General features: G+C 29.4%; 2 protein-coding genes across 2 annotated transcripts; both read left to right on the plus strand.

Annotated features, from left to right (window-relative positions):
• Window positions 1-349: 349 nt before the first annotated feature.
• On the plus strand, window positions 350-5,200 carry LOC113863131 (laccase-7-like). Its single transcript, XM_027496573.1, has 6 exons — window positions 350-439; window positions 946-1,097; window positions 2,189-2,430; window positions 3,152-3,280; window positions 3,787-4,755; window positions 5,002-5,200. The coding sequence occupies exons 1-6, from the start codon at window positions 350-352 to the stop codon at window positions 5,130-5,132; spliced, it is 1,713 nt and encodes a 570-aa protein (XP_027352374.1). The 3' UTR covers window positions 5,133-5,200.
• A 7,387-nt stretch (window positions 5,201-12,587) lies between these two features.
• Window positions 12,588-16,569, plus strand: LOC113863391 (laccase-7-like). The gene is made up of 6 exons (XM_027496956.1): window positions 12,588-12,677; window positions 13,140-13,291; window positions 13,997-14,238; window positions 14,549-14,677; window positions 15,354-16,307; window positions 16,439-16,569. The coding sequence occupies exons 1-6, from the start codon at window positions 12,588-12,590 to the stop codon at window positions 16,567-16,569; spliced, it is 1,698 nt and encodes a 565-aa protein (XP_027352757.1).
• Window positions 16,570-20,748: the final 4,179 nt, after the last annotated feature.

Below are 20,748 nucleotides of genomic sequence, written 5' to 3' on the forward strand. Positions count from 1 at the left end.
AATAACTTGATATTTCCACATTATCGTTGACTTAAAGTCATAAAATGCTAATCTTGCTTCTTCTTCTTCTTCTTTCTTTTTTGTGGAAGCTAATCTTGCTTCCTTGCCTACTCAAATCTCATTGGAGTTGCTTGTGCGATTAGTTTCCAAGTTAACACGCAAAGAGAATGTCAAATCTCACCCTGACTATATATATGTATATGAAGCCCGTGTTGTCGGTACAGGAAAACAAGCTGTGGTTTACATTCCAGTCACATACTAAAACATTCAAATACACCTTTTCATGTTATCATTTTGATTTCAGATAACAGCTTATATCTTCGTACTTCTCTGGTTTCCCCTCTTAAACATGAAGCTTTGCGTGTTTTTGCTAACATGGGCTCTTTCTCTTCTAGCTTTTTCCTTTGCTTCAGCTGCTACAGTGGAACACACTTTCAAAGTAATTGGCTACGTCACTTGATTGCCGTTTGTTTTGATAAAAGTTTATGATTTTTCAATTATATATATTTTTTAATTTTAGTTCTTGTTTTTCTAAATTCAGTATTTATTTTTATTTTATTTTTTCTTGTTAATTTGTTATAAAAATTTGATACATGACAACTTTTTAAATAACCATACACGAGTTAGAAAAATTAAAGACTAAAAATAAAAAAACTGAGGGATTAAATATATTGTGCTTGTTTCTATAAGCAACTTAGTTCCTACATTTTGTTTTGTTATTTTGATGTGTTCACCAGTCGACACCACCCCTTTAGAATATCGAAACTACGCAACTCTCTCACCTAACAATTTCTAGTACACTTAGCTGTTGGCGTCTACCCTTTCTTATATTAAATATTTGAGACATAAATTTGCCATCTAATATACACTTTTATAAAATTCATTAATTGGAATATACTAGGAATGGAAGGAGTGTTCACATTACTGTTACTTCATGTATTGCAGGTTCAAAACAAGACTATCAAACGATTGTGCAATGCGCAAGTGATTGTCACAGTTAATGGACTTTTCCCTGGGCCAAAGATACATGTCCGCGAAGGGGACACTGTAATTGTCCATCTATTGAACGAGGGACCCTACAATATCACTATTCATTGGTAAACCCTCCTCCGTATGTTTGTGTCTGAAAACTTATTCTTCTTCACAAATTCATGACCTTTGCTTGTAATTACTATATTACTATGTAATTGAGTTTTTCTTCTCTACTAATCCCATGGATTAGGTTGATTCCACCCAATCTGAAAAGCCATCTAAAATTAATTAGATTCACACATATGATTCAAATATAATTTTAGTAATTCTTTATATATATATATATATATATATATATGTTTTTTTTTTTATAGACAAAACAAATCTTATTAAAAAGAGTTCAAGGGGAACTCAAAACCCATATAAATAAAAAATTACTTACTCAGAGAAATAAAAAATAAAAATATACTTATGCAAAATTAAGACAGATGCAATTTCGTGAGTTCAAATACCAATCAGCTAACATAATAGCTTCTCCTTTACTAATAAGTGATAACTATTTCCAGGATCTCAGAATAATAGAATTTAGGACTTCCCTCTCATCCAAAACACCATTGAAATATATATATATATATATATATATATATATATATATATATATTATTTTTAAGAATTTTAATTAATTTGCATAAAGATTTTCTTCTGTTTAATCTTTTTGTTGCAAGTCTTCCATTTTTGTTTTTTACATTTAAGTCTCATGTCTATTGAAATAAAAGAATTAAATAAAATATTTATTATATTTTAAGAGACCAAGGAGTAAGTAAAAATTACATTTAATAAATAAAAAAATGACAAAGGGACTTCGTTGAAAAGAAAAGAATAATAAATAGTAAAAATTAAAATTTCTAAAATATAGAAATGAAATAAAAAAAAACAAAACATTTAGAGAAATAAAAGTATATTTAAATTTTAAGAATGTATGTGTGTGAAAATATGTTATGTAAGAAACACCAGTTTGTTGTGGTTCAAGTAAACAATATAACTCTTTCAGTTGCTTAATCAGTAGTTGTTATTAGACACATAAAAATCATTGTTAGACTCGAAGAACAGCTTAATTTTTTAGGTGAAATTAACTTCTAGTCTGCAAAGTCCCTAAAATTGTGTTTCATTTAAATCAATGATTCATTGTTTATGAAAATTTGAACTATACGTATAGGCATGGAGTGTTTCAGCTCTTGAGTGCTTGGGCAGATGGTCCTGAATATGTAACTCAATGCACAATTAGTCCAAGAAATAACTATACCTATAAATTCAATGTGACACGACAAGAGGGAACCTTATGGTGGCATGCTCATGCATCAGTTTTACGTGCCACAGTTCACGGTGCTTTCATCATTCACCCTCGTTCTGGCCAATTTCCGTTTCCTAAACCCTTCGAGCAAGTTCCTATTATACTAGGTATTTTCTTTTGTTAAGTTTGTTTCTTCCTTTCTTATATTTTTCAGCACATTCATATAATGAATAAGTTTCTTGTGTATTTTTTTTATGGGTATTATATTAAATGAAATATTTTTAATGAAAAAATTCAAAAAATATATATATGATTACTTTTAAATTCAAAATAAATATATAATTTTCAAAAATAATTTTATTATTGATAATGAATATTTTATTTTGTTAAATAGGATAAAATTAAAGAGATAATTTTTTAAAAAATAAAAATGAAATTATAAAAAATTAAAATAAATAATAAATTAAACATAAATATTTATTAAATGCAGAAAAAATATATGACATAATTAAGAAATAAAAAATTTAAAAATATTTTTATTTAAAATAATTCTTAAAATTATTTTTTTTTTAAAACGAGGACTCATAATTAATAACCTTACTCGCAACATTTTGGTTCTAATACAACGACTTTATACTAACAAAACTATTATCTTTATTTTTGGCAACCGTTTAGCAATAATTTTTTCACCGTTATAGTTTAAGACATTACCTTTGATTTAGGCAATGTTTTTACAACAATATCTTATAAGAGTTTCTAACTGTATAATTAAGGACAATAATTTGCAGCGCCATGCTCATACAATCCTCTAAATATATTTATAAAACCAGTTATTAATTACTTCAAAAAATCTTTCATGAAAATAGTTTTAAAATAGATTAAATGCAGGTGATTGGTATAACGGTAATGTTGTGGACATTGAGACCCAAGCACTCGCCACCGGTGGTCCTCCAAAAGTATCTGATGCCTTCACTATCAACGGCTTGCCTGGCGATCTTTTCAATTGTTCTCAGAATCGTATGTTACCTCTTTGCATATCAGTTCATATATAGCATTCATATTAGCTAATTGATATGTAACAACTTCGTTACATCGCATAATTTCTTATATAAACAAGTGAAACCATCTTTCTTGTTCACTTTTTCAACATTTGAACTTTTTAAGCTCTTGAATCTTAGGTCTATAATCTATATTATTAGTGTACTGTAAAATTATAGATAAATTATATTTTATTTTGTTATAGTTTCATACCTTTTTAAATTTTGCTTTCTATACTATTTCTGCCAATAAACTCTTTTACAAGGGTAAAGTGATATGAAAAAAAAAGAGCAGTACAGAAAATTAAGTGAGATAAAAAAGGAATATACAAAAAAAATATTAACATGAAAATGTATAAAAATAAATTAAAAACAAACATTAAATTACATCAACATAAAGTATAATTTACCCTAGAATCATTTTGGAGTCTTTACTTAAAAGTTTAAACTTCCGAGATAACTTGTGATATTTTGACCACGATTCAGAGACATTCAAGATGAAGGTGAAGGAGGGAAAAACCTACATGCTACGAATGATCAACGCTGCACTCAATAACCATCTATTCTTCAAGATAGCAAATCACAGTTTCACAGTTGTTGCCGTTGATGCTGCATACACTGACCACTACATCACAGACATCATCGTTATCACCCCTGGCCAAACCGTTGATGTGCTATTCACCGCAAACCAACCCGCAGGTTCATACTACATGGCTGCATCACCTTACAGCGTCGGTGTGCCTCTTTTCGACAACACGACAACACGTGGCATTGTCGTTTACGACAGTGCACCATCATCATCAAATCCTGTGATGCCAATTCTACCACCTTTCAACGACACAGCAACGGCTCATAGATTCTACAGCAACATAACTAGCAAGGTGGGGGGCCCACATTGGGTTCCTGTGCCACGTAAGGTTGATGAGCACATGTTCATTACCGTTGGATTGAACCTAGAAAGATGTGATCCAAAAAATGCCACCAATGCCACGTGTCAGGGTCCACTTAATCAGAGGTTTTCTTCTAGTCTGAACAATGAGTCCTTTGTGATCCCTAGGGGTAGAGGATTATCCATGTTGGAAGCATTCTTTAAGAATGTGAGAGGAGTGTACACTGCTGATTTTCCTAATAACCCTCCAGTTATGTTTGACTTTACAAATCCCAATATTAGTTTTAATCCGAACCTTTTATTTGCACCGAAATCAACAAAGGCGAAGAAGCTCAAGTTTAATTCAAAGGTGGAGATTGTGCTTCAAAATACAGCAATTATTGGTCCACAGAACCATCCCATGCACATTCATGGTTTTAGTTTTCATGTTTTGGCACAAGGGTTTGGAAATTTCAATGCTACCATGGATATGCCAAAGTTTAATTTGGTGAATCCTCAGATACGCAACACAATTGGTGTGCCTGTGGGAGGATGGGCTGTCATCAGATTCCAGGCAAACAACCCAGGTGTTAATTTTTTTTTTAGTTCATTACTACACAAAAAATAATGGTACTTAATTCACATTTTGTCATTTCACCCTTTATGTTTATGCATGGAATACTTCGCATAATTTACATTTGTTCACCTTCATAAGAAAATTCATGTGAATATGTGTCATGCAACTAACTACTATATAATACTGATTAGATGTAACTCTGTCTATCATGCTCATTACAATAGCGAATTCTAATATATCTTCATCACTTTTTTAGGGGTATGGTTTGTGCATTGCCACGTGGAAGATCATGTACCATGGGGACTAGACATGGCTTTTGAAGTTGAGAATGGACCAACTCCTTCAACTTCACTCCCTCCACCACCAGTTGATCTGCCTAAATGTTAACAATGCTTCATTCAGATGGTACAGCAGTGCCTATCCGAAATCAATGCCCATTCTTCCACCTTTTTACTCTAGTTGTTGCATCAATATATGTTGTACCTAAAATTCATGTTGTTTTGTAGAGAACCAAACCAGCTTGGTGTCTATGTTAAGCCAACTATTTTGGAAATTCAAAGTGAGAAGCTCTAACGGACCATGCAAATCAATGATATAAATAAGAGTTGTTATTCTACTTGTATCAATGAAATAGATGGATTAATTAATCATTTCAACCACAAAATTATGGATTTTATGAGACAACTAAGAGTTCGCGTAGACACACCGTGTGTACATGGGGATGCAATTAACTAGCAATTATGAAACGTGTTTTAGTGTGTAACTCTACCAACAGTGATGTTGTTCTTATGCGAGTAATTATTTTTACAATAAAATTTTATACGAAAATTTTCATTTTACGCTTTTATAGTTTCATGCCTTTTTAATTTGTTTTCTACATATTTTTTCGGTCAATACATTTTAATATGAGCGCTAAATTAATACAAAAAAGAAGCACTACAGAAAGATTAAGTGACATGAAAAACAAAAGCAGGAAGGTTTAGTGACATAAAAAAATAGAGAATAAATTGAGAAAGCTTAAAATTACAAGAGAATGAAGTATAATTTACTTATTGTGATAACTGGGAGATAAATGGAGAAAAAGTAAAATCACCTTATTGATATTTTTTATTTATCACTTTTAAATGTTTGTAAAAGGAATTAATATGTACACAACAAATTATTAAAAAATAAGAAATAAAATAAAATAATGTTATATTTTTGTAATTATCAATGAATATGTATAAAAAAAAGGTATAAAAAAAAACTCAATGCAACCAAAAAGGATTTCTTTTATTTTTTTGTTAACATAATGTGTAACTGAAAAATGTAAAATTATATAAAATCAATAATTTTATTACAATAAAGTGCAAGCATCAGAAAAAGTGGTGAATGTAAGCACTATGTTGTAGCTAATCCAGTTCTAGAAGTTAGTTAGTTGAGTATTGTATAAAAGGCTATTCATCATCACTGAATAGTAATAAAAAAATCATTGTTATTATTTTTCACGTCCTCTTATATAAATTTCTTATTCTAATTCTTTCTCACTCCATGTTTTCTGTTCCTATCATCAAACAAGAGTGTATGTGAGTGTGTGTGATCTTACTGATTGTATATCAAAGTTATCAGTTCCTACAATAGTATCGAGAGCTTTTGGTTCTTCGAATTCAGGGAGAGTTCGTTGGAAGATCATTGTGTTCTTCTTCATATTTGGTCGCTATTCTTGTTGTAGATATGAACAAGAACGGGTTTTCAACACACATGCCAATTCTTGATGGCAAGAACTATGATTCTTGGTGCATCCAAATAAAAGTCATATTTGGAATGCAAGATGTCCTCGAGTATGTCATGGATACCTAACATAATGCTTACTTGACTATACTTTGTTAAACCATGCTAAGCTTATGTGCAAATTTTGATACATTATCGTGGATTTGGTTAGAATTGTGATAAGTTGTGTGTAATTGATTTTAATTTTAATTATGCAACGATAAATGTAGTTTTTAATTTTAATTTTATTATGTATCATTTGAATTGTGATAAGTTGTGTGTAATTGATTTTAATTTTAATTATGCAACGATAAATGTAGTTTTTAATTTTAATTTTATTATGTATCATTTGAATTGTGATAAGTTGATCAGCTGTTGTACTAAATCAAGAAGTAACAAAGATAGGAAGTGCATTTTTTTTTATTTTTAAAAAAAGAAAGTTGCTTTTTGTAATTAAATATTGTTGGTTTATTATAAGATGTTATTTTATTATATTATAACAACAAAGTTAGTATGCATTAATTACTTATAAAAACATATTTCAATAAATTATTAGTTGGATAGATGCATGTATGCATTGTGTTGCTATGTTAAAGCAGGTATAACCAATTTTGTGTTTGGAAACTAGTTTTAGTTTGGTTACTTGCTTTTTCTCAAGTAATTGATTTTAAACTAGTTTTACAATCAAATTTAACCACATAACCAATTTGGAGATCAGTTTTAAACAATTTGAAACCAAAGAATTAGTTATTGAATTAGTTTTAAACATGTGTCAAAAATAGATCAAAGAACTAGTTTGAACCCCTAAAGAACCAATTTTTGAAGTGATTGAAAATCAAGTTTTAAAACTAGTTCAAAATCGGTTCAATTCTTGCATTTAAAACTAGTTTGTTTTTAGTGCCTTTTGGAAATAAAACCCTAATAGCTTCTCGCATTGCCTCATTTCTATCTGTGACAACTGCATTAGAGTGTTTGCCAAACATTTCCTTTAAAAAGGACTCCAAAACTCACTTGTATATTTCAATTGTCTCATTTAAGATCAATGCACAACCAAAAATTTTAGTTTATCCCTAGTGATTTTACCTACAAAAAATACCTAATAGCTTGTTGTACTTGTTCTTCCTACGGGTACTATCAAAAGTGACAACATCTTCAAATACTTGATAATCAAAGTGACTCCCTCCATTCTACCAAAATAAGTTCTTTAGTTGTCCATCAATTATTTTAGTACGCTTAAAGAAACACAAGGGATTATTCTCAGCCTTGGATTATAAATAGGATAATGCAGCAACTGCATCACCATCTTCTATTATGCCTCTTTTTTGCTTATCAATGTGATTGTATAGGTCCTTCTTTAGAAAAAAAACTCCTACATGTCCACCTTTTTGTCCCATCATCAAACCCATTGTATTTCATGTTCTAACACCATCCAATTGTAGACTATCAATTTGAGCTTTATCACCATCTTCTACTATGCGTCTTTTCATTTGCTCCTTTCCTTTTTCTTTTTTTCCAAATCTTTTACTTCAAATTTTTACTCTCTTTTTTGAAAACTTTGTGCTCCTTCTTTCAATGTCTCTCCCTCTCCAGATCTCTCATTTATTTGTTTATATTAGCCTTTTTTGCTTTTAAGGTTTAAAAAAAAATACTAAATTTTTGAATTTTTTCCTCTTCTTCTGTATAAAATTGTTTCTTGCTATTAGATATAAATCGCATCTCCTTTATAAAATTGTTTCTTGCTATTAGATATAAATCTGCATAGTCCAAGATTTTTGTTTTCAGGAACAAAGCTTATTTTTTGAAGTTTTCTACTTTTTTGTTAAATAACTTATTATTTTTATTCCTAATTTTTTTATATGTAGAGATAATCTTCTGAGAGACAAAAATTAGTATTCACAGATATCAAAATTAATAATTTTTAAAATCAAAAAGTAAAAAAATTGTAGAGATAAAAATTAAAGTTTAATATATTTAAAAGACAAAAAATGTAATTAATCTAAATATTAATTTGAATCCGAGACAAGGGAAGGGGATTAAGCCGTGACATCCATCATGCAGCCCACTGCAGCTTGCCAAAGCTAAAGAAGCTAAAAGGCTGGTTTTAAGAAAGATTTTATGTTTTTATTTTATTTTCTGTTTTTAAAGATTTGGACAGAAAATACTGATTTTTTTTTTAATTTTTACTGTTTTATATACAAATCTAAAAAGTAAAAAAAATAAAAATAAGATAACAGTTTTGTAATTAAAATAAAAACAGAAAATATTTTGAAAAATTAAACATGCTCATTGGAACAGATAAACAGCAATTATCCTTTTCTTCTTTTTTATTGAATCAATTTATTAATAATTTTGTTTAATTTTTCTTCTTTTTTAACAACTTGAAGTTGTCTTCTTTACTTATTAAGTGTAATTTTAGGACGGATATACCCAAAAAAATAAGATAAATGAAAATTGTTGTGTACAGTGTTAAAAACAAAAAGGTAATTGAATCAAGGCTCATTGAAAAAATAATCATTATGTATTATGTCATATATAATATTAATTTTCAGTTGTGAAAATTAATAATGGAAATATTTTTATTATAACCATTATTAAATTTTATTTTATTTTTTTGCTATTAACCATTATTAAATGTTAGTAATGACAGTTTTACACTTATTTATTTTATATTATCCTTTACATCGATCTATTTATGTTTAAAAAAAAAGTAAAATAGATTAAATTTTCTCTTTCTTTTTTATTATAATAAGATGAAAAAGTGGGAGTAATAAAATATAAAATATGCATATACCCTAGGTTTAAATATAAAATATAATGAAAGGTTAATAATATATAATCTTTTAAAACGTGGTATTATCGAGTTAACAAAATAACAAACGTGATCCATTTTTATTATTCGTGGAATTTTGATAATGTAGTTGATGTGATTGAGACAAATTTGTTTCATGCGCTTTCTAAAAAAACAACTATTGCGCGTTATTATAAAGTAATGTATTACTATTATTTGACAATCAGTGGCACATTTTTCATAATTTTTTTGTTTCATATTTTATATGTAGTCAACGATTACAACCCATGTTTTATATAAGCAAAGGTAATTTATTAATAATTGATAAAAGAAATAAGTACCAAGGTATTTCGGAAAAATATAGCACTGGTCCTATATATGTTTAATATAAAGACAATAAAGAAAATATAATACATCACATAACATGCTATATCTACTAAAAGTTAGGGAAAATAACAGTGATTTGCAAGAATCAATGACAAAAGAATGTAGAGTCCATCCACAGATAACGTACAAAGCTTGCTATAAACTGCATTATGATCCTCATAAAAGTTCAATGGAAATTTTCTAAGGACTTCCAAATATATGTTTAGCAGACCATCACCAAGTCCTATTTTCGTATCATTTGATTGCTACTTTAAGGCATAATGAATTAGGAGTAGCGTTCCATTAATAGAAAAAGCAGCTGAACCGATCAATCTTTTTCCTGAGCTATCAACCTCTTCTGTCCATTTTGAAAAATAATGTCATTTCTCTCTTCCCTTCTGTTGAACCAATATGCTATGCAAAATGTAGACAAGTGAATAAAACAATCTACCTGTAACAAAGGGTCCCATATGGACAAGTTACAAAAACGTGTTCTATAATTTCTTCCTTGTTGACAAGAAAATGTACATCAGGTTTAGATTATCCCTTAGGATTCCCCTCTTTTGCAGGTTGAAGAAATCGTCCCTGTCTTCTAAATTAAACATCTTCCAACAGTTACTTTATATGTTGTTTTAATTAACATCTTACATATAATAAATCACAATTAGTTTATGATAAAAAAAATGTACATTAGATGATATGGATAGTACAGAATAAAGTGATTTGTACAAGAAAGCAAATTCGATTTATCTTTTGAATTTGATAATGCTCCAGTAGGCTTAAAACGTGTTTATATGGGTGCTTTAGTTTAATAGATGCGCTTTCTATATGTTAATGCTTCTCTTTAAAGCATTGATTACGATGTATGTTGAAATTAAATCAGTGGGCAATCAAACATGCTGGCAGATTTTTCTTTTTTAAAAAAAATAAACGGATTAGGATTCTCATAATTGTAGCATACTGAGGATGTAGTCTTAAATTTAACCTTTAAAATGTATTTAAATATATTATTTAAATATTTTTTAATCAACAATAAAATTTAATTAAAAAACACTAACAATTTAACAATTTTGTATATTACTATTAATTATAAATCATCAAATAAGTAAATAAAATTACTTTTGTGATAATTAATATAAAAGTCATACCTATCATGTATTTCAATTAATTGATATTGTAAATTTTTATATTAATAAATTATCAAAATTAAACTCTAAAATTTAGTATTATATTAATATAATTTTCATTGATGACATTCAATTTTAACAGCTTTTAATGTGTTTGAAAGCTTTAAAATAAACTTTGTAAACTCTATATATACGAACTTAAACACTCCTTATATTTCTATTAATATAGTTGTTTTTCTTTGTTGGCTAATAAAATAAACAATGAATTTCTTTCTGTTATAAACCATTAATTATATATTTATTACCTCAATATTATAGTATTAAAATTATAATTAATTAAATAGCAAAATAAAAGCATAATTAATTAATAAGAGAGTCGGTATAAGAACCCGTATGAATCCAGTGGTACATTTTTCTTATTTTAAAACAACTTAAAACTATCAAGTGCCATTACTTGGCCTTTATACCGCACATGCTAAAGCAACATATATATTTAAGCTGAATTATTGATCTGACTCCCTAAAAACAAATAATCCCTCTAATGTATAACTATAAGCTGATTTGTATGAACCTAAATAGCATTACCTAAATACATTAATTAATAACTTCAATGTTCAAAGATTTAATTATGTTTCCGTAAGATAATTTAGTCGGTAAAGTGACGAAATATGCAATAGAAATATTTGGATTTGAAATTAAGTAGGAATGAAACTAGATTAGCTTGTTTAAAGCTTAATCTATTTAAGTGATAGGATAAATTTAAATTTCTAAAAAATTTAATAAATTAAATATATCAAACTTAAATTTAAAAAAAGTCTATTAAACTTCAAAAATAGATCTATTTAAGGCTTATTAATTTTATAATAATATATAAAATAATTTATATAAATAAATCACAATATAATTATAACATTATATTAAATACATTAAATTAAAAATAAATAAAACCATAAAATTTATAGTATTAGATACATACCTTGTATTCTTTTTAAACATAAATTTATTTAGATAATTTAGTATTTTATTTATAAAAAAATAATTAATCAAATATTTTAAAACAAAGTATATTTTAAAAAATGTCAAGTTAAGATTAATAAAAAATTTATAATTTAATAATTATACTTAAATTTTAAAAATATTAAATAAATTAAGCCTACTTATATAAAGTGTAATTTAAGTTGATTTGATTTACTCTCCTCTCTATCTGGGTACTCTGCTACTTTTGTTCATCTCCTTTTCCATAGAATTTCTATGAGTGCCTCCATGATTCACCTCTACGATGGTGCTTCCTTTTTTAAAAAATAATAATAATAACATTTCTATTTATTATAAACATATTATGTACGAATTTAAAAAATGTATTTTTAAAATCATAACTATAAATATTATATCAGAATCCCTTGCACTACTCAAACACTTGGAGGATGCGGGCAGCTAAAAGGGATTTTTATTTTCTTATATTTTGCAGAAGATAGGATATTCATTGAGTTAAAATATTCCTACTTGATGGGGCTATTTGGTTGAAGGCATCAACATCATTTTCTATCGTACCAATAAATTTGTCAACTCAACGATCCACCATAAAAAAAATAGAAAAAAGAAACTCAATGCAAATCACATTGGATTCTCATGTGAATAGTTTATAAATGAAAACAAATAGAAAATGTCCAATCCCGCTGCCTATATATATATATATATGAAGCCTATGTAATGGACTAAACCATCCAGGTAGCCACAGCTATAGTCTTTTCTTATCTTTTGATAAAAACTTCTATTTTCGTATACTTCGAATTCTCTGGTTTCTCCCAATAAATGAAGCTATTCGTGTTTTCGCTAGCATGGGCCTTTGCTCTTCTAGCTTCTTCCGTGGCTTCAGCAGCTACTGTGGATCACACTTTCAAAGTAATTTGCTACCTCATTTCACTTCATTTCCCTCTAGCTACTTGTCGTGGATAGCTTAAGTTAGTATTATTATATATGTTTCTCTCTCTCTCTCTCTCTCTCTCTCTCTCTTTTATGCCTCTTATTTCTATCTCATGCATCTCATTTTTTTATATGTATGGTGAACATTAATCATTTCTTTACAGTACACTACTTGGTTGTACATTAGTGTATACGTCTTATGGATTAGACTCTCTTCTTAAATAATAACAATTGACAACGCCTAATACTACATTGAACATTTTATATTCCATTCAATGTCTCACAACAGTTCAATAAACAACTGTTTACAAAATTAAAAGAAAGAAAATGTTTCCACGCACAGATAATACATTGAAAAAAAATTACGTCTTTAGAATGCTTATTACATATATGATTTCTTATGTTAGGCTGTTCATATTATTGCAATTTCACGTGTTACAGGTTCAAAACATGACTATCAAACGTTTGTGCAAGGAGCAAGTGATTGTCGCAGTTAATGGGCAATTTCCTGGACCAACGATAAATGTCAACGAAGGTGACACAGTTATTGTCCATGTATTGAATGAGGGACCTTATAATATCACTATTCATTGGTAAGCCCTCGTCCATAGAATTTAATAAAATATATAGCGTTAAGCCTTTTGTCTTCAAATTTATACAGTTTATTTTTTAAAATAATTAAAAATCAATATCACACGTAATGTTGTATATAATTATTTTTATCTTTTATTTATCTTTAATATTTTCTGTATACAAATATCTTCAAAATATATTTTAGAAGTAAAAGTAAAACTTTTCTCTAAAAGTTATACATAATATATTTTCCTATACTATATTGATACGAGTTTCTATAGACTCGAAATCACACGGATAAGGTTGATCTAACCTAATAATTAGGGGATCACTTAAGAAAAAAATCATTTAAGAAAACCAAATCACTTATTTCTATTTCAGTCTCCTTTCCTATTTCCTCACTTTAAAAATGGATATTTAGCGAGAAAAAATAACAATTAGAGCGAAAGTGTTACCTTTTAACCACAATTAATTAAGATAAAGATGGAGATAAGGAAAGAGGATATGTGTTTTTTCTTTTTCTCTCATTTAAAATGTCCGCTTGTTGTTCTTTTGGTTTCAAATAAAATTAAGATGAATAGGACCATTCATTTGGTAAGTCTAATCGTTAGACATAAAAATTCGTTATTAGACACAAAATTTATCTTTTTATTTGCATTGTGCCAAAAATTGTTTCATTTAAATTAATGGATCACTGTGGATGAAAATTTGACCTGTGTATGTAGGCATGGATTATTTCAGTTCTTGAGTGCTTGGGCTGATGGACCTGAATATGTAACTCAATGCACAATTAGTCCGAGAAATAAGTACACGTATAAATTCAACGTAACACAGCAAGAAGGAACTTTATGGTGGCACGCTCACGCATCATATTTACGCGCAACAGTTCATGGTGCTTTCATCATTCACCCTCGTTCAGGCCAATATCCATTTCCTAAACCAGACGATCAGATTCCCCTTATATTAGGTATTAGCATTTTTTGTACCTTTTATTTTTTCTCTTTTATATGGATGCTTCCATCCTTTTACGTCTAAACTTTCTTTTAAGACTTACCAATGCAAAATGATCCCTTTCTTCTACAATAAGAGTTTCATTAATTTTCTTATATTGTTTGTTTTTTACATACTTTTTTTTGCCCTTATATAAGCATATAACAAGTCTTCTCTATCTATGAAGCAAGTCTAGCTCATACAATCCTCTTAATACAATTATAAAATCCGTAATCATTTCAAATATTGTAATATTTTCCATGTCAACCTCTTAAATTTAAATTCAGGTGATTGGTATAATTCTAATGTTGAGGATATTACTGCCGAAGCACAAGCTACCGGTGGTTCACCAACGACATCTAATGCCTTCACAATCAACGGCTTGTCTGGCGATCTCTTCAATTGTTCTAAAAAGGGTAAGTTACCCCCCATCACAAAACAATTCCATGTACTAGTATAAAAATAATATTAGGGTCTGTGGGTTTTATAGCCAGAATTAACTCCTTTTACACATCTCAATTGCGTTAGTTATATAAAAAATATTTTTACCTAACTTTAAAATAAACGAGCCTTTTGCTATAATAAATAAATAAATGAGCCTTTAGATGTTGAACATGTTCCATTGATATAGATTTTGTCTCAAAAAATTAAATTGTTAATTAGTAGAATATTATATATTTATGTTAATTAATAATACGTATATCATATTAATAGATAAGTTTGGTGGTATAGAATATTTATACATCTCAATGATTCATCATACTATTAAAATAAACCTACCATTTTTATGTTAATATTTAATTTAAATATTCATTAAAAATTCATAATAACAGAGACAACAATTTTCTCCTAATGATTCATCAATTTGTTAAGTGACATAATTAAATAAACTTCTAAACAACTGATTTTTTTTCTTAAAAGTAGAACATAAAATAAGTTTAATTAAAGAAAGAGATTCAATTTCTAATAGACCACATAAATTTTGATTCAAACATTTGAAATCATATATCATGCTGTCTTATTCGTTCGAAGATTTAAAACCAGTGAATCTATTGGTCTGACTATGTCTGATCTTTTGAACCCAAATCAGAGATATTCAAGATGAAAGTAAAGCAATGCTACGAATGATCAACGCTGCACTCAATTACGATCTTTTCTTCAAGATAGCAAACCACAATTTCACAGTTGTTGCTGTCGATGCTTCATACACCGACCGCTATGTCACTGATGTCATCGTTATTGCCCCTGGCCAAAGTGCTGACGTGTTATTCACAGCCAACCAACCCAATGGTTCATACTACATGGTTGCCTCTCCTTACGTTGTTGGTCTATCTGAATTTAACAAAAACGCAACACGCGGCATAGTCGTTTACCAAGATGCGCCGCCGTCGTCACAACCCGTGATGCCGATTCTACCACCCTTTGACGACAACGAGACAGTGTTTAAATTCTATAGCAATGTAACGAGCAAGGTGGGGGCCCCACATTGGGTTCCTGTGCCACGTAAGGTGGATGAGCACATGTTCATTACCATTGGATTCAACTTGGATTTTTGTGATCCTAAGAATGTCACCAATGGCACGTGTCAGGGCCCATTTGGCCAAAGGTTTTCTGCTAGCATGAACAATGAGTCATTTGTTGCTCCTACGGGGAAAGGGTTGTCTATGTTGGAAGCATTTTATAAAAATGTGAGTGGAGTGTACACTGCGGATTTCCCTGATAACCCCCCACTTAACTACAGCTTCACGGATCCTGACACAGCTATGAACAAAAGCCTTCTATTTGCACCAAAATCAACCAAGGTGAAGAGACTCAAGTTTAATTCAACGGTGGAGATTGTGTTTCAAGATACAGCTCTTCTTGGTGGCCAGAACCATCCTATGCACATTCATGGATTTAGCTTCCATGTTTTGGCTCAAGGGTTTGGGAATTTTAATTCCACTACGGATGTAGAAAAGTTTAATTTGGTGAATCCACAAATACGCAACACAATTGGTGTTCCTGTGGGAGGATGGGCTGTCATCATATTCCAAGCAAACAGCCCAGGTATATGCACATTTGACCTACATAAGAAAAAGTCATGTAAAATTGTCTCTCAAGTAACTACTATACTACTATTGACGTAGCCATCTCAACTAGACAAAATAACCCACACTAATTTCATCGTTACATTGCAGGGGTTTGGCTTGTGCATTGTCATATGGAAGATCACGTGCCATGGGGACTAGCCATGACATTTGAGGTTGAGAATGGACCAACTCCTTCAACCTCACTCCCTCCCCCACCTCCTGATCTGCCTAAATGTTAACCAGGATGCTGTGTAGCATACATGTACTAGAAATCGACACCATCTTTCTCCCTTTTTCTTCTAGTTGTGTTTTAAGTATATCTAATAGCATCTGGTAAGGTAAATGTAATATTGTTCTGTAAACACCAAAGTGGGCATCTATGCCGACTAAAATAAAATAATGATGCTTAGCAATTTCGAAGTAAAATGATGTGCCCGGCATTGCATTTTAACAATATAAATAAGAACAGATTAATTAATACAGTGAAATAAAAACTTTAAATTCAGATAAATCTTTTAATATCCACTTACGATTTTTTAAAATAAAATCAATTAAGTAGACAAAATGAATCAAATTTTTATATTTTACTCTGGTTTTAAAAAATTTCTGTAGTCTTATTAATCAAAATTAGGCCTGTGTATCGTGTGAGACAAATAGGGGTTTGCATAGACACAATGTGAGTCTACTACTTTAGTATTTCCGAGTTCTTTCTAATACCCGTGTCAATATAATTAATAATTCGAGAAAATTTTATAAATTAATTATGCCTTTTCAAATACTTTTAATTTTAATGAAGTTCAAAATTTAACCCCATTTAAATTTCCAAATTATTACATTAATTTTTACTCTAATTTTTTAATATATATATATATATATATATATATATATAACATGATTTTTGCTTAAGCAAAATTTCACTTGCTTAAGCAAAAATTGAGAAATTATTTAAGCAAAAATTAGAAAAATAATAAAATTTGCTTAAGCAAATTTTTTTAGCTTAAGCTAATTTTATGACTTAAGCGAATTTTGCATTTTTTTTTTTGAATTTTTTGCTTTCCCACTTCTCCCCCATGCTTAATACTTTTTCTCCAACATCCATATTCAACTCTCTTCATTCTTCTCTCATATTTAACTTTTCTCTTCCTCCCTTAACTCCTTCTTCCCCCACTCTACCTCACTTTCATCCTATACTCAACTTTCCTCTTCTTTTTCCCACTCTCATACTTATCTTTTCCTCTTTTTTTCATACCTATCTTATTTGATGAGAAGAATGTTTTTTTTCATGATTTTCAACTTATAAATGAGATTGGTCCCAAATAATATTTTAAGATTTGTATGCTTACAGTAAAGGACATAAATTGTCTGCTAAATACTCTGATTAGATCCTTTTCAATATATGAAAAAATTTCAAATGTTTTCCATGCATAATAATGACATTTTATGTAATTGGAACTTGATAATATAGAACATCTATTCCAGTGAAACAAGAGAATGAAGAGGGAGTTGAAGAAAAAAGAGAAAGTTCAATATGTAAGAAGGATAAAGAAAATTAAATATAAATGTTCAAAAGTAATATTAAGCATAGAAGAGAAGAAAGAGAATAAGCCACAAAATTGTTTTAAGCCATAAAATTTATTTAAGCTAAATTTACCTATACCAAGCAAATTTTACGTAAAATTAATTCTCACACAACCTGAAGAGAATCGGGAGTCCATCGAATTGTACCGGTGATTTCAATAGTAATACATTCAGTTTATTTGTCGGATTGGCCTAAATGTTTAGCCGCTCAATTTCCCTCTTTTATTTGTCAGCTGACCATCGGAAGTTGGCCCAATACTTAACTTTCAGAAAAACAATATCCACTCCAATCTGTGCGCCTCTATCTCTCCTTAAAAAAACCGTAGCAAATAAAAGGAATCTTTTAACCAGCATAAATTGTACATAATAAAAAATTAATAAATTATAATTAAAAATTATAACATTTAATGGTACCAATCTATTAAATTTTATAATTTTTAATAAAAAATTATTATATAAAAACTTTTATTAGAGAAAATATTATAAAGGTTAAAATAAAGGCATGAGTCAAGTACTTCCCACTTTTCAATTTTTAATTATTTATTTATCTACTAAATATAAAATTAAAAAAATTATTAGCTTGTTGCAAAAGTTATTTTTCTAAACTAAATGAACTTTGTCGGTTATATTATCACATACTATTTGCGTTGTCATCTTATTTTTCTCAATTCAACCATATTTTGACAAGTTTGAATAATCTTTCTATTACAAAATTTGACTTATGCTTTGTATTTTACTTCTTTAATGTTGTGTATGGTTCATCCTTTCTTTATAATTTTTTTTCTAAATGTTTTAACAATATGGCATTTTGGGTATTGTTTTTTCTGTTGATTTTGAGTGTTTTAAATTAAAAAAAGGATTAGAGCATTTTGGTAATATTGAAAATAAAAGAAAATCATTACAAATTTTCAAAGCATGAAAATATGTAAAATGTAATTATGTTACACTTTTAATAGCAGTATGATTATTTATAACGTTATACACACACGTATATAATACCCCATATCTTAAAAAAATTTAATCCATTATTCACTAAACTATCTATGTAGCTAGCAAAATGAGCACTACTTGTTACAAGCAACAAGTATTAGAGACTTAAGCTAAAATTGCTCGAATTCGATTTAGATTCACAAAATACTGTCTGGGTTTAGTAAAAGCCTTTTTTTTCAAACGTTTATGTAGGTTAACCCTGCCTGGAACTTAAAGGTAAAAAAATTAGAATTAAATATGTACCCAAATTTTAAAACCCAAATCTTAAAATTTGTTGGACAATTTGGGAACTGAACTGGACCATTTTGCCATGCAAATGATGAAAACCCAATTTGAGCATTTACTTAATTTAAACTACAGAGGTTGTAAAAGTAACAGCCTATAAATCACATCAAGTTATCCGCAAATTTTCACAAAAGGGCACCACTTATATTTATTGATAAACTTTAGCAATTATTTGGCATTGGGGAGCCACAACTGTCACTAACCATCTTAGCATTGGGAGTGTTGATGAAATTGATTAGGGTTGGGTCATTCATATACTGGCAAATGCATGGTGGTTGTTGCTCCTTAAGTCTATCACAACACTCTGGTGAGGGTGGCGTCGATGTGGTGAAGGCATTAGCACATGGAACCAGCTCCATTACGTTACAACTCTCAGCCACTGACACCTTTGTTCCAGCTAGAAGTAGACAAAGCATAATGCACAACATCACACATGGTATCTTCATTAGAAACGAGACGAGTGTAAGGGAAACTTTAATCTCTTTATTATTTATAAGGGGGAAGAAACTCTCAGCTACGGAAAATTAATTGTGTGAACATCACCCAAATATTGTGTCTAAAAGCCACTAACGGTTGTGTCTTTGGTGATTAACAAATTATGCCATAGTTGGTCAATGTGCCTTATGAAGGATTTGAGGAGCCGTTAAGACTATTTACTTTCCCCCTTTACTTTTAGTGTGTGGTCATTTTTTCTTGATCTTTGAATAACGAATGTGGGGAGGAAATATCACCCCTATATGGCTATATTGTTTTAGAAGCCACGAATTACATTATGTCTTTGGTGCATAATGAATTTGCTAGAAGGTAGTGTCTTATGAAGGATTGAGGAGCCGTTGACTCTGATTTTTTAAAATACGGTAAAGAATAATTCATATTTATCACAAATAATTCAATTTCATGCGTATTAGAAAGAAATACACGTTTATAGAAAAGCAGTAGTCCAACTAAATTTTGGGAAAGTAGTCACAATTTAGTCACGAGGATCAGAAATTCTCGACTGATTCAGTTTTTTGCAGCAATGCAATGGAGAATTAATGAAAACTTCAGCATTTTGAACAAACAGCACAAAGATGATCTGGGGGTCCAACAGGAACGTACTCGTGCAATCAGAAAATCATTAAAAGGAACAGAATTAGATTAAAAAACATCAAATGCCAAAACAGAATATTACTATCATTGAATATTTAAATAAAGTGCACCAGACAAGATGCAAACCAAGAAACCCTCCAATACATAACAAGTAGCGTGCTGTCAATTGCCGAAGCTTATCAAAGGCATATTACATGCTTACTCTCCTTTCTAAGGATTAAAACAGTCAAATTTATTTTTGATTTATTTAAGGTTTGTAATTTGCCGTTGTTGTCTCAAAAAAAAAAAAAAAATCTTCAAACATAATACCGTTGTTTATAAACTGAGTAATTAAAAATAATGTCAATAATGGTGAATCAAAGCCTTTACTTGGTACTTGCCTATTTGGTAACAACTAGTTGCTTTTGCCTTTTGTTACCTTCAGTTTCCTCTTCGTCAGTAAAACTGATCATAATCTAGAGGAGTGAGGACACGGG

The sequence above is a fragment of the Abrus precatorius genome, unplaced genomic scaffold (genome assembly GCF_003935025.1).
Source record: "Abrus precatorius isolate BTA unplaced genomic scaffold, Abrus_2018 Scaffold3, whole genome shotgun sequence".
NCBI classification, from domain to species: Eukaryota; Viridiplantae; Streptophyta; class Magnoliopsida; order Fabales; family Fabaceae; genus Abrus; species Abrus precatorius.

Excerpts from the sequence above, each read along its gene's own strand:
- LOC113863131 (XM_027496573.1), top strand. The coding sequence starts at position 350 with ATGAAGCTTTGCGTGTTTTTGCTAACATGGGCTCTTTCTCTTCTAGCT. Across the intron at positions 3,281-3,786 it reads TTTCAATTGTTCTCAGAATC|AGACATTCAAGATGAAGGTG; the intron begins GTATGTTACCTC and ends ACCACGATTCAG. Across the intron at positions 4,756-5,001 it reads ATTCCAGGCAAACAACCCAG|GGGTATGGTTTGTGCATTGC; the intron begins GTGTTAATTTTT and ends TCACTTTTTTAG.
- LOC113863391 (XM_027496956.1), top strand. The coding sequence starts at position 12,588 with ATGAAGCTATTCGTGTTTTCGCTAGCATGGGCCTTTGCTCTTCTAGCT. Across the intron at positions 14,678-15,353 it reads CTTCAATTGTTCTAAAAAGG|ATATTCAAGATGAAAGTAAA; the intron begins GTAAGTTACCCC and ends CCCAAATCAGAG. Across the intron at positions 16,308-16,438 it reads ATTCCAAGCAAACAGCCCAG|GGGTTTGGCTTGTGCATTGT; the intron begins GTATATGCACAT and ends GTTACATTGCAG.